Source organism: Chiloscyllium plagiosum, unplaced genomic scaffold (assembly GCF_037043375.1).
Source record: "Chiloscyllium plagiosum isolate Xiang-an unplaced genomic scaffold, Cpla_swu_hap1 HiC_scaffold_23, whole genome shotgun sequence".
Classification (NCBI taxonomy): domain Eukaryota; kingdom Metazoa; phylum Chordata; class Chondrichthyes; order Orectolobiformes; family Hemiscylliidae; genus Chiloscyllium; species Chiloscyllium plagiosum.
This window is the reverse complement of record NW_028270161.1, coordinates 19,110,724-19,123,397: the sequence shown is the minus strand read 5'-3', so window position 1 is coordinate 19,123,397 and position 12,674 is coordinate 19,110,724. Positions and strand designations below refer to the sequence as shown.

The 12,674-nt window shown below is 39.8% G+C and overlaps 1 protein-coding gene across 2 annotated transcripts in view; it reads right to left on the bottom strand.

The window, feature by feature from the left end:
- LOC122561801 (peroxisomal succinyl-coenzyme A thioesterase-like) overlaps positions 1–12,674 on the bottom strand; it is a 58,129-nt gene that overhangs the window by 7,028 nt on the left and 38,427 nt on the right. For both annotated transcript variants that reach the window (XM_043713972.2, XM_087999435.1), the window contains exon 9: positions 5,668–5,761. In XM_043713972.2, coding sequence (XP_043569907.2) covers positions 5,668–5,761 — 94 coding nt within the window. The remainder of the gene's footprint in view (positions 1–5,667; positions 5,762–12,674) is intronic.

The window sequence follows — 12,674 nt, the reverse complement described above, 5'->3', positions numbered from 1 at the left end:
GAAATTTCTCTACATTTGTTTCCCTTAAAAATATTTTCAAATTTGTTTAAGCATGGATCTTTAAACATGAATTTGTGCAACAAATGCCATTAAAACTTGTGTTCCAGTAGATAAAATTCACTTTAAATTTTGATTCTTCAAATATGTATGCAACTGAGCTCTACAAATCAAAATTATGATTTGATTTTATTTTAATTCATAATAGACAGGTAGCCAATTTACAAATTTGAAACAATCAACCTATGCAGATGAGATTTCTGGAAGAAATGTTTTACTTTGTTAAATGCCTGCTAGAAGTTGATGAAGGAGACCAGAAGTCTATCTTTAATCAGTTTTAATTATTTATTCCCAAGTGAAACATTACAAATGTAAAGTTCTTAAATCTACAATCCAACAATGATATTTTTAGATTTAAAGAAAAAAAATTAACATGTCTGGATGGGCCATGACACATCTCAAAAGGGATCCTGAGCTGGGATATGAACTTGGAATGAAGATCTAGACCCCTCTTAAGGGGCCTTTTGTTTCGAAAGCGGTCAAAAGAATCATTGGAATGCGGTCTGTATAAAGCAAGGTTACCAGTTTAATAAATTAAGGCAACTTGATGCAATTCTGTCCAGCAACACAGAGGTTAAAGCTTCTGTGCTCCATGCTGAAACTGCACAATTACATTCGAAAATTATTTATATGGTTTATAAGAGACAGCACCGCCTTAATTTCAAGAAAAGACCAATCAAATATAATAAGGTGTCAAGATTTACAGCAGGCTAATCCAATGATATTTCCTGAGAAACAGATTGTTTAACACACAAAATCATCCCATACTTGCTAGTTCAAGATTAGTTCAAATACCAGATCAGATGATTTGGTCTTATGATTCATATTATGAAAACTCCATTGTTTTCTCTTATCTCAACCATCTCAGCAAAGCATCAGTTCAAGTTCACAGTGTCAAAGAAAATTCTAAAGCAATTTTGTTATGTTATTTTAAATTGAAAAACCATTTTGTGGTTAATAAAATCTACATATAATTGTTGCTTTTGACATCACCTAAATTCAAAATTTTAGATCCTCAGGAACATCTGGTCTAGAAATAGGGATAATACTACGGTGACACAAAACTTATTATTGCTTCTTTATATTTTTGACAAATTGTTTGGACATGATATAACTGACTTTCATGTCCATCACATCATATGCTAAAGAAATTATCTAATTGGTGTCATTCATCTGCATATCTTAACCTTATTTTTAAAATACACAGTTTACTGTATAAATTCTCTCTAAGATAGCATACACTTCTTTCCTGCACTTATAACTTGACAAATTTCCATAAACATATTAAGATTCTTATTAGACAGAATCTACGTGTGTATATTCAACATATAATGCAACACATTCTTTCAAGGGGTAATCAATCATAAACAACAAATGCCAGTGATGCTGATATCCTCTGAATGAATAAACAACTGTAATCTGGCAATGAATTTCAAAGATCTCAATATTCACTGGCAAGACGTAGGAGCAGAAGTTAGCCGATCAGCCATCGGACTAATTGGCTAATCCTCAACTCACTTTCCTAGCTTTTCCCCACAACCCTCGATTCCCTTATTGACATAAGATTATTCAAGGCTGAGATAGATATTTTAAAGACCTAGCAGCAACAAATCTCTGTAGTAAAGATTCACTGCTCCCTGACAGAAGAAATGTCTCATCTCTATTCTAAAAAGGTGACCCTCTACTCAGATTATTCCCTCTGGTCCTAGACTCTCCCAGAAGTAAACAATCTCTCCACATTTACTCTATTACACCTCCTAAGAATCTTGCATGTTTAAATAAGGTCACCTTTCATACTTCTATACTCCACTAAGTATGTGTCCAACTTACTAAACCACTGCCCATAAGACAATCCTACTACACTTAGGATAAACCTAATGACTTATCTAAGGACTCCCTCCAATTGTCGTACATCCTTCATTAGCTAAGGGGAAAGCTGAATGTTGAGAGTGGGACTTGAAGCTACACCTTTAGAAAGGGACCAGAATCAGCCAGGCTTCAGCAAGACGTGGAACAACACACTTTGAATCTGACTTTAGACCTTTACCATCCTAACAAAGGTGTGCAATTAGGACAACCTCTCTCTTAGATGTCAGCAAAACCAAAGAACTGATCACTGACTTCAGAAAGAAAGGAGGCAAACATCCCTTCGTCTACATCAACGAAGCTGAGGTTGAGAGGTGGAGAGCATCAAGTTCCAAGGATCGATGATAAATGACAACCTGTTCTAGACTCCCATGCTGATGGAATAGTCAAAAAGGCACAACAAAGCCTGTTCTTCCTCAGACGGCTCAGGAACTTTCAAAGTTCACCAGGATCTTCAACATTTACAGATGCACCATTGAAAGCATACTGTCCAGGTGTGTAACAGCCTGGTATGGCAAGTGCTTTGCCCAGGAATATAAGAAACTACAGAAGGTTGTGTGCATATCCCAGAAACCAACTTCCCACCCATGGACTCCATTTACACGACCTGTTGCTGCAGAAGGGCTGCCAACATCCTCAAAGACCCATCGCACACAAGCAATGCACTCCTACAACCTCTTCCATCAAGAAGATACAGGTACTCAAACGCACATACCACTAGGTTCAGGAACAAACTCTTTATGGCCGTTATTAGACGGATGAATGGACTAACTTCCAATAATGCTGATCTTGCTAATGTTGATCTTGCCTAGTGCATGCTCTGTGTGACATAACCTGTATGCCTCTTTTTTTCACCCTATAATCTGTAAGTACCCCTTGTAAACAAAGCTTTTCACTGTACTTAAGAACATGTGACAGCAAATAAATCAAATGAAATCAAATAATAGCTTGCATTTATACATACCTTTAACATAATAATAAAACAAAAGTCCAAAAGAGAATTGCAAAGAGGTTTTGACATTAAGTCCTAAAAGGAGATTTTTGGACAGATGACCAAAATCTCGTTAAATAGGCAGGTAATGAGAAATGGCTTAAAGAAGAATAGAGAGGCATATAATTGAAGAGGCTTTAGGAGGTAATATCAGAGCTTAAAGCCAAGAAAGCTGAAAGGACAGTCAATTATGGAGCAACTAAAGTCTGGGATACTCAAGAATACAGAAACCATAGGAGATCAGAGATGGGATAGGGCAAGAGCATGGAAGGACTTGAAAGTCAGCAAGGGAAATTTAAACCAATGTTACTGAACCAGAAGCCAATATAAGTGTATATGCACATGACACAATGATATGACAAGAGAATTGCATGAATTAGAATATGAGCAGCAGAGCTGTGGATGTCCTCAAGTTTGCGTAGTCTGGAAGAAGGTAAGCCAGCCACAAATGCAATGTTACATCCAGACCAGACAACTTCAGCAGATGAGCTATAATGTGAATGGAGTCACAAAGGTAGACAAAGATGATCTTTTTATATTATATTTTCTAATCACCTCTGGAGCAGGTGTGACTTATACCTGGGCCTCTTGAATCAGAGAGGGAGGGATAGTAACACTGCACCACAAGTACTCCTCACAAAGCTGATTGGAATTTCATCTTAATGTCAAATATGGGAGTTATTCCTTATTCTGAATTCATTAATCATTAACATCTTGGGAATCCCGACTGATCAGAAATGCAAAACAGAGGCTGGAAACCACATGGAAAGTAACTCATTTCCCAGCCCAGCAAGATATAAGTCAACAGCACAATGGAATGCTCTCCATTTGTCTAGAGAGGTGCAGCTCCAACAACATTCAAGATGCTCAACATGGAATGCAAAGCAACCCACCTGACTGGCATCATATCCACCAGATTAACTACCCAAGTACCTCCTGACCTCTACTCTTCACCACTTATAAAGATGCACCAAGGTTCCTTCAACAGCATGTTCCAATACCAGAGTAACAAGGGTAGGAGATACATGGAAGACCATTAGCTACATGAACCTCTGAGTCACACATTATCCTGGTTTGGAACTTTCTTGCTGTTACTTTAAGGAAAGATACTGGCACTGGAGTAATGTCACTGGACTAGCAATTTATACGCCCAGACTAATGCTCTAGCAATATGGGTTCAAACTGCATCACAACAGTATCAGTAAATAGCACCTAGAGTTGAATGTTAGTCTCATAATGGTGACCATGAAATCATTGATTATTATGAAAACACAATTGGTTTATTAATAATCTTTAAGGAAATCTGCTGTCCTTACCTGGTCTGGACTACATGTAACTCCAAACCCACAGCAGGGTTACTAACTCCTAACTGCCTTTGAAATGCAAGTCACTCAGTTCAAGGACAATTAGGATGGATAATAAATGTAGGGTGTCCCAATAATATCTACACACCATGAGCGTATTAGGTTCACTGCTACTAGGTCAAAATTCTGGAATTTCCTAAAACACCCAGGATGTAACCTGCTTCACATCTTGGAGATTCAAGAAGATGGTTCACCACCATCTTCTGAGTAACATTGGACAATAAATACAATGCTTACCAATGATGCTCCAAAAGAATGATTAAAATATCAGAAGTCACACAACACCAGGTTATAGCCAAAAAGGTTTATTTGAAATCACAAGTTTTCGGAGCGTTGCACCTTCATCAGGTTCACCTGACAAAGGAGCAGTGCTCCGAAAGCTTGTGGTTCAAATAAACCTGTGACTTCTAATTTTGTCCAACCCAATTCAATATCACCACCTCCACATCATGAATAAAATGTATCATTAGCACTGTTTTTATTACACTGTTTACAAGCTAGATTAATTGATCAAAACAAAGCCAACACCAAAGTTCTGTCACCAACACCTTTAAATTATCTACTGGAATCATTTCGTAACATGGCGTAGCTGCAAAGTGGTAGGTAAAACATACTGTCACAAAATTTATCAGATGACAAATTAATTACACTGGGATAAGGACTAAGTGTGTGGTCTATCAATGACAGCTTGCACTGTCAGTGGGAACACACCTCATTAACATTACAAGTAGGCATAAGTTCCAAATCTAAGCCTTCCTGTTGTGTGTCCTTGGAAACTCTACTCCTATATCATATCATGTGGATTGAGGTTAGGGCAATTAATATTGCAAAGGTCTTATCTCATGACCCCAGTCTCTTTAGCTGTGCTTGATCTGACATGCATTTTTTAAAAAGTGTGTATGTGTGACAATCCTACAGTATTAGAGTACTACAGTGGAGATCACTCGGATGTTGGCCAGTATACCACTAATCATTGGCCTACATGCTGCTACAATAAATGACAGAAATGTCATTGATAAGACGGAACTTTCACCCATTACAAAACCTTAAAAGGAGTCCGTTGCTTTCTTGTCCTTTCTGCCAGTCTTTTGCAAGAGAGATATCACAGCATACCAAGGGAACCATCAATTAATTACAGGGCCATGCATTCGCCAGTCGACTAAATTTAGAGATATTAGATACTGAAATCCATAAGAAAGTCTCTGATTTATAAAAATGACAGGATCGCAGACAGTTAACAGTGTTAGTGATGTGGGACAAAAACAGAAATTGCTGGAAAAGCTCGGCAGGTCTGGCAGCATCATTTGGAGAGAAATTAGAGTTAACGTTCTGGATTTCCTACTGAACTATATGCATTTTACTATTCCTTTACATAGCAGAAACGTTTACCTGAACCATGCGCTTTGGATCATCTGGGAATGGCAAAGGAATATTTCTCCATATCACACTACCATCTTCTGTAATCTTAATTTTGTTTTCATCCCTAGGTGGGAGGCAAAAATAAAGTCAATGTGGACCGATATTAATGGAGCGCATTAGCTCTTTCTAGATCCACAACTTCACTAGTTGCAACAGAAGTTTAATTACTCTTATAACCAATTATGCTTAGCTTCTTTCTGTTGATTTTCTCCTTGCTGAGGTGGAGAGACCGAGTATTCTGTTGATTCTGAGACTAATGCCGTCAGGAGTTCTCAACTCCTGGCAGGGACACCCATGACAGTAAGATGGAGGGAAGGAACCAGGCAAAGTGTAATCCAAAGCACTAAATGACAATTCAGGCATACAATATTCATGTGAACACCTACAATGGTGAATGAAGGCTGCAGCAATAGGGGGATCTCCCGTTATAGAGGTTTCCTTGCCGCTGGAACTGGATCTGCTTCAGTCTGATGTGCAATAGCATTACCACATTGAAAGATGTCCTGCACAACGAGTCTACCTAGAGGCATTAAAATCCTCAACTTGAATACAGAGCTCTGCAGTGATTGGCAAGAGGTGACAGGGACGGATTGTGAAAGATCAAGTCCCTAGTTTTGGACCAGTATGTAGGGGGGTGGGGTTTGATTCATTTTTGCTCTTGGAATAATAACTGAAAAATATTTTGGTTGCTCTCTACATAATTGAGCTGCCCTCTTCACGATCCACTCACACTACGTGAGGAAGGAGATAAGAAAAGTGCCCTAAAAATGGTTTGTTCTGGAAACTACATCCAGCAGGCTCATCTACCTACAGTCTCAAAACCAAAGTCAAACTCCATTTCAGAACTTAGAATGTATAAAGACTAATGGGTAACAAACAAAACAGGTGTGCAGTAAGGACAACCCATAACTCTAACACTTCAACTCTGCGTAAAAGACTTGAAGAGCATGCAAAAGGTAGCTGAGGGAAGAACATGGCAGTTACTCCTTCCTCTGCAGAGGAAAACCTGAGGATCATCCGAAGACACGTGAATTGAATCTACTATCAAGGACAAACACGTCAAACAACTCTAAGCTCCTTGCTGACATCGACTATCAGCTCACGACTTTCCGTCTACAACTTACCAAGAACGAGCAGGTAAAGGTCATGACTGAATATGCTCCACCCTTAGTGCCACAGACGAGTCCAAAGAAAGACTCTATTCCACCTTGGTCACCATAGTTACCAATATTCCCAAGGAAGATAAAAATGTCATCCTTGGCACCTCAAATACCATGGTTGGAAAGGATGCCCAACTCTGGAAAGAACTACAGGTATCCCCCGCTTTTCGAACGTTCACTCTCCGCCACTTCACTTTTACGAAAGACCCACATTAATACCTGCTTTCGCTAACCGAAAGAGAATTTTCACTTTACGAAAAAGCGCATGAGCAGTAAGAGTGGCACTGCCAAGTGCCTTCCCCTGGAACTACACTCAGCATCAAGCCACCATAGGTTTAAACTGTGTCTGTGAGCATCTGTGCTTTATCTCTACTTATTTTGTGCATCCATTAGCAAGATGTATCCTAAGGTATCAGAAAAGCCTAAGAGAGCTCGTAAGGGTGTTACACTTAGTGTAAAATTGGACGTAATTAAGCGTTTCGATCGTGGTCAACGAAATAAAGACATTGTGTGTGCGGTGAACTTGCCTGCGTCCACCATTCATACTATTTACACAAAGAGCAAAAGAATCTCTAAAGCTGCAAAAGTTACTATTGGTTCTGCTAGTAGCAAAGTGGTCTTTTTCAGTTGGCATCAGTAATAGATAAAGTGGAAAGTTTATTGTTTGAGTGGATTAATGGGTGTACAAAGCGTGGTGTTCCGTTAAGTTATCTTATACTTAAGGAAAAATTAGTCACTCTTTTTAATAAGCTAAAACAGAAAACCACTGGACGATGTTGATGAAAATGTTGTGAAATTGGAATTTAAAGGTAGTCATGGTGGTTTGATCAGTTTGAGGCGAAGGCTGCTTTATAGCTTAAAAGGTTACTGGAGAGTGTGCTTCGGCTGATAGTGAAGTTGCCAAGAAGTTCCCAGAAGAACTGAAGAAATAATTACAGAAGGTGATTACTCATAAGCAAGCGTTTAATTGTGACAAAACTGGAATTTATTGGAAAAATTACTGCTGAGCAAGACATTTATTTCGATAGGCTAAGGGGCAAGGCATCGAAGGACAGGTTTACCCTAATGCCTATTACTAATGCCACTGGTGATGCTGTCCTTAGGCCTCTACTAGTATACCATTCAGAAAATCCATGTGCACTTAAAAGGCCTGGATAAGAATACTCTTCCTGTTGTGTTTCGTTCAGATCCAAGCGGTTGAAATACCCAATCGATTTTTTTGAGTACAATCAGTGAATAAGTTAGTCTTGTTGAAAAATACTGGCGAGAAAATAATCTTGTTTTTGTCGATAATTGTGCTGCAATACAATAAAACGCATTGCATTTTGTGTAAGTGCCATTGACAGACAGGGCAACTTTGAAGCATCTTTGCAAGAGATCTGGAAAGGCTACAATGTAAAATTGGGAATCGCCAACCTTGGATATGCTCTCGATAGGCTAACAGTTTCAATGAAAAATGGCCTTTGGAGAAAACTGTATCCCGAAGCGGTGAACAATTTTAAAGGCTTCAAACCAACAACATTAAATATGGCAATGACGACTTTGGCTAAGGAGGCTGGGTTTGTGGAAGTTGACAAAGATGATGTTGAAGAGGTTTGGGCATCCCATGACCAAGAACTGGCAGATGAAGAGCTGGTGTAATTGCAAGAGGAAAGGATACAAATCGAAACAAAATGCAATAGCTAATGGCCCGAAAATAGTCATCCAGGAACTGAACGTGAAGCACTTGCATGAGATTCGTGCTACGATTGTGGAAAAGTATGACTTTAATTTTGGAAGGACATGTAAATTTAGGGCAGATTTGCACGATGTTTGGAGTGCCTACAAAGAATTATATGACAGAAAATTGCGTGAGGCCTAGCAGTCAAGCATATTGTCGTATTTCAAGGCTTCCATATTAGCCACCACAGACAAAGAATCCCAACCTTCAACACCGAGGCAGGCAGACATAGAAGAAAGGGTAGATTTTAATGACTTGCCTGCCCTTATGGATTCAGATGAAAACGAGATGTGAGGAGATGACCCTCTTCTTCTCTCTCCTACAGCCCAGTCTCCCACCACCCATACCTCCAGTGTTATATGTTAGCATCAGCTTAAGTTTTGTTTGCTATTTGGTAGGTTTTTTTGGGGTCTGGGAATGCTCAAAGATTTTTCCCATATAAATTAATGGTAATTGCTTCTTCACTTTATACCATTTTGGCTTACAAGAAGTTTCATAGGAACGCTCTAATTTCGGGTAGTCGAGGCCACCTGTACCAGAAAGGAAGGAGTTGGGAATTGCAGCTTCAATTGTAACAGGATTCTCCTGCTCACCAAATGTGCAAAACACCAGCTGGTCCCCATTGTTTAGCCAAATAGACAAATTAAAGACTTTTTGGAGGCCTCCATGATCAAAGCACTGATGTGGTCAACTATGTCATTGTTCAATCCTGAGACCAAAAGGGTGCCCTCATTACCAAAGCCATGATTAGTAAACATGACAGTTGGGCAGACCACCAGCTCATCCACTCCTCAATGTCCATTAAATGCCAGCAGAATCGACTGAAGATGAAAGAACAGTTCAGAAAGAATCTCAACATTCAGCTGCTTCAAAAGCCAAGCAGATTAGCAAACCTCCAACAGTGCCTTCACCAAAATCTCCAGAGTTCTTTTTAACAGAGTGAAGGAAATCCGGAAACAGCTGAAGACAGCCAACATCTCATGCTGTGAAGACAGATCAGGAAGCACCAAGCATGGTTTGATGAGAAAGATATAATCACCCAAGACCTCACTGACATGTGGAAGAAATCTTTCCAGGCCTGGTGAAATAGCAACATCATCAGTGAGGAAAACAGCTTAATTCATCAAACAGTAAAAGGTGGAGTTAAAAAAAAAGGGGAATCAAGAACCAATGGTGGACTGTGAAAGCTAAGGTACTGCAACTCCTTCCAGACACGCACAACACCCAGGGATTCTGCTGTGCCACCAAGGCAACATATTGACCCAGCACCCTTGGCCTCAAACCAGAGCAGAGTAAGGTTGGAACCCTTTTGAGAGACAGAGAATCATCAGCCTCCAATGGAGAAAACACTTCAAAGAACACCTCAGCAACAATACAATTGTCATCGAGGTTGTGTTTGAGGAAATTCCCAAGTTCCCAAAGGTGATCTTGCATTCTCATCCAGTATGGCTGACGTTGAAGCAGCTATTAAACACATGGAAAATGGAGGAGTAGACAGGATTCCAGCAGAGATTTTCAAACTTGGAGAAAAAGAGCTATTCCCCAACTGTTCCTGAAAATCTAAGACAAAGAGGAACCCAGCTGATCTCAGTGATGTTTGCAATCTCAACTATCTTCAAGAAAGCAAACAAAGCGGACTGTCAGAACTACTAATGAATCTCCCTACTCTCTTTTGCCGGGAAGATCATTGCCTGAATTCTCACTAGGCACCTTCTCCTAGGAAGGAGATCTTCCTGAAAGCCAATGCTGCTTTTGACCAAATAATGCAACTATGGACTTGGATTTTCATTGCTCAGCAATTCCAAGAGAAAGGCTTGGAGCCACACCAACCATGTGGCTTTCAACGATCTAACCAAAGCTTTTGACTCAGTCATTGGGAAGTGCTATGGAAGACCCTGTCAAAGGCCAGCTGTCCAGTGAAATTCATGAACATCCTCCATCTCGTCCATGACGTGATTCTGTCAGTAGAGTAGTCTTCACCAAAAGGGTGCCCTCATTACCAAAGCCAGTCAGAAGTGTTGAGGGCAAGTCAGGAATCAAGCAGGGTTGTGTGACTACCCCCATCTTTTTCTCCATCTTCATATCTTCAAGAACAATCTTTCTTAATGTGGACATGATGCATGGAAAACCTTTCAACCGCAACCCCAAATTGAAATCCAAGAAGAGAACAACATCTGCCTTGTGTAAGTTCAGTACATGGATCGCAATGGGATCTCTGCTCTCTTGGAAGAGAATCTTCAAGCCTTGCTCAATGCCTTCATGGAAGTATACTGAAGAATTAGACTCAGCCTAAACCTGAAGACTCAAATCCTTTACAAACTCGTCCAAGGTTAAGTTCCAGTCCATCCCTCCATTAAGATCAACGGAGAAACCCTCCCAGAATTTGAATATTTCCCTTACCTGGGAAACTACCTCTCATCTAAGGTGTCATCAATGCAGAGATTCAACGTTGTATCCAATCCACGAGCACTGTCCACAAATGCCTAAGGATGAGTGTCATCAATGGCCATAACATCCATGCTGATACCAACATCCTTGTGTATAATGCAGCAATCATTCTAATGCTTCTATATGGCTCTGCAACTTGTACATACAAATGTCACCTTAATACCCCTGAGAAGTACTATTAATGCTATTTGAGGTGGATTCAATGCATCAGTTGGGAGGAAAGGTGTATTACCAGCATCATTCAAGCAGCTATTACCACCAGCATCAATGCAATGATAATCCAAAACCAACGCAGCTGGGCTAGCCACATGCTTAGGATGCCTAAGTTCCAATTGCCAAAGCAAAGTCCAGCACACAAGCCAACCTTCCATCCGTTGACTCCATCTATACTTCGCGCTGTCTTGGGAAGGCAGCCAATATGATCAAAGCTCTCCCCCACCCAGATTATAATCTCTTCCAACCTCTTCTGTCAGGCAGAACATTCAAAAGCTTAAATACAAACAGATTCAAGAACAGCTTCTTCCCCATTGTTATTCAACTCCTGAAAGGTCCTAAAAATTTTAAATTTAATGTTGATCTCGCTCTTTCAACAGTGTCTTGGCAGCTGCAACATTGTATGCCTTGCTCTCACTAAACAAAGCTTTTTACTGTACCTCGGTACATGTGACAATAATAAATCAAATGAAAACTTCTTCATCTAGCTCAAGGCAGGCCCTTGAATAAGATGAAGACAAAGAAAGCATTTCAAAGATTCCCTGAACGCTTCTCTCAAGAACTGCAACACAGATGCCAATGCATGGGAGGGAACCCTCATTTAGAAGAAATCAACTTGGAGGAAACTTCAGTATGGAGGGGCATGATTCTTCAGGAACACCCATCAGCAGAAAGAAGTACAAAAAAAGAACCGGAGAAAAGAATGCCAATGGTCTCATGGACAAGGACAAACTCCACCTCCTGGAAACACCTGCCAAATTTGTAATCAGAAATGTGGTTCTCAGATTGGGCTCATCAGCCACACAATGTCCCACAGAACCCATGACCAGTGACACAGAATTTCCTAGATGAATAATCATACCGGTTAGCAAGCGACTGACAATGACAATACTTAGCTATAATAGGTTTAGAATAAAAAGATCCATTGGCTAGGTTTTTTCAAAAAACAAAATAATCAATTTATTACAAAACACGACTTATTCTATAGAGATGTAAGGCTAATTAACACAATTTGAAATATACAAGTATAAATATCTACACTTTTAAATAAACACACACACACCTCTTAACAAAGGCAGCTGTCCAAGGATTTCAAAATGTATTTTGTTCAATAAGCATCGCGAACAACTCTTTCAGACGCTTGTCAGGAGAACAGCTGAAATAGTGCTTTAGCTCTTGCACTGGACCATCAACAAATTGTATTCAACTGCTAGCTACAATTTCAGAGATTTTTCAAGTAGGTAGGAAAAGATTCGTTGAATAGCTTCTTGCACGCTCTCTGTAGGGTATAACCCCAAGTGAGCTCCAATTAATTTCCAAACAAAATAGAAACTCTTAACAGCCAAAAGTCAAGGCATGAGATTTTTGGCCAACAAAACCAGCAGTTAGCTTAGGACACATGACTATCAAACAGAACAGGTATCTTACGACTTTTC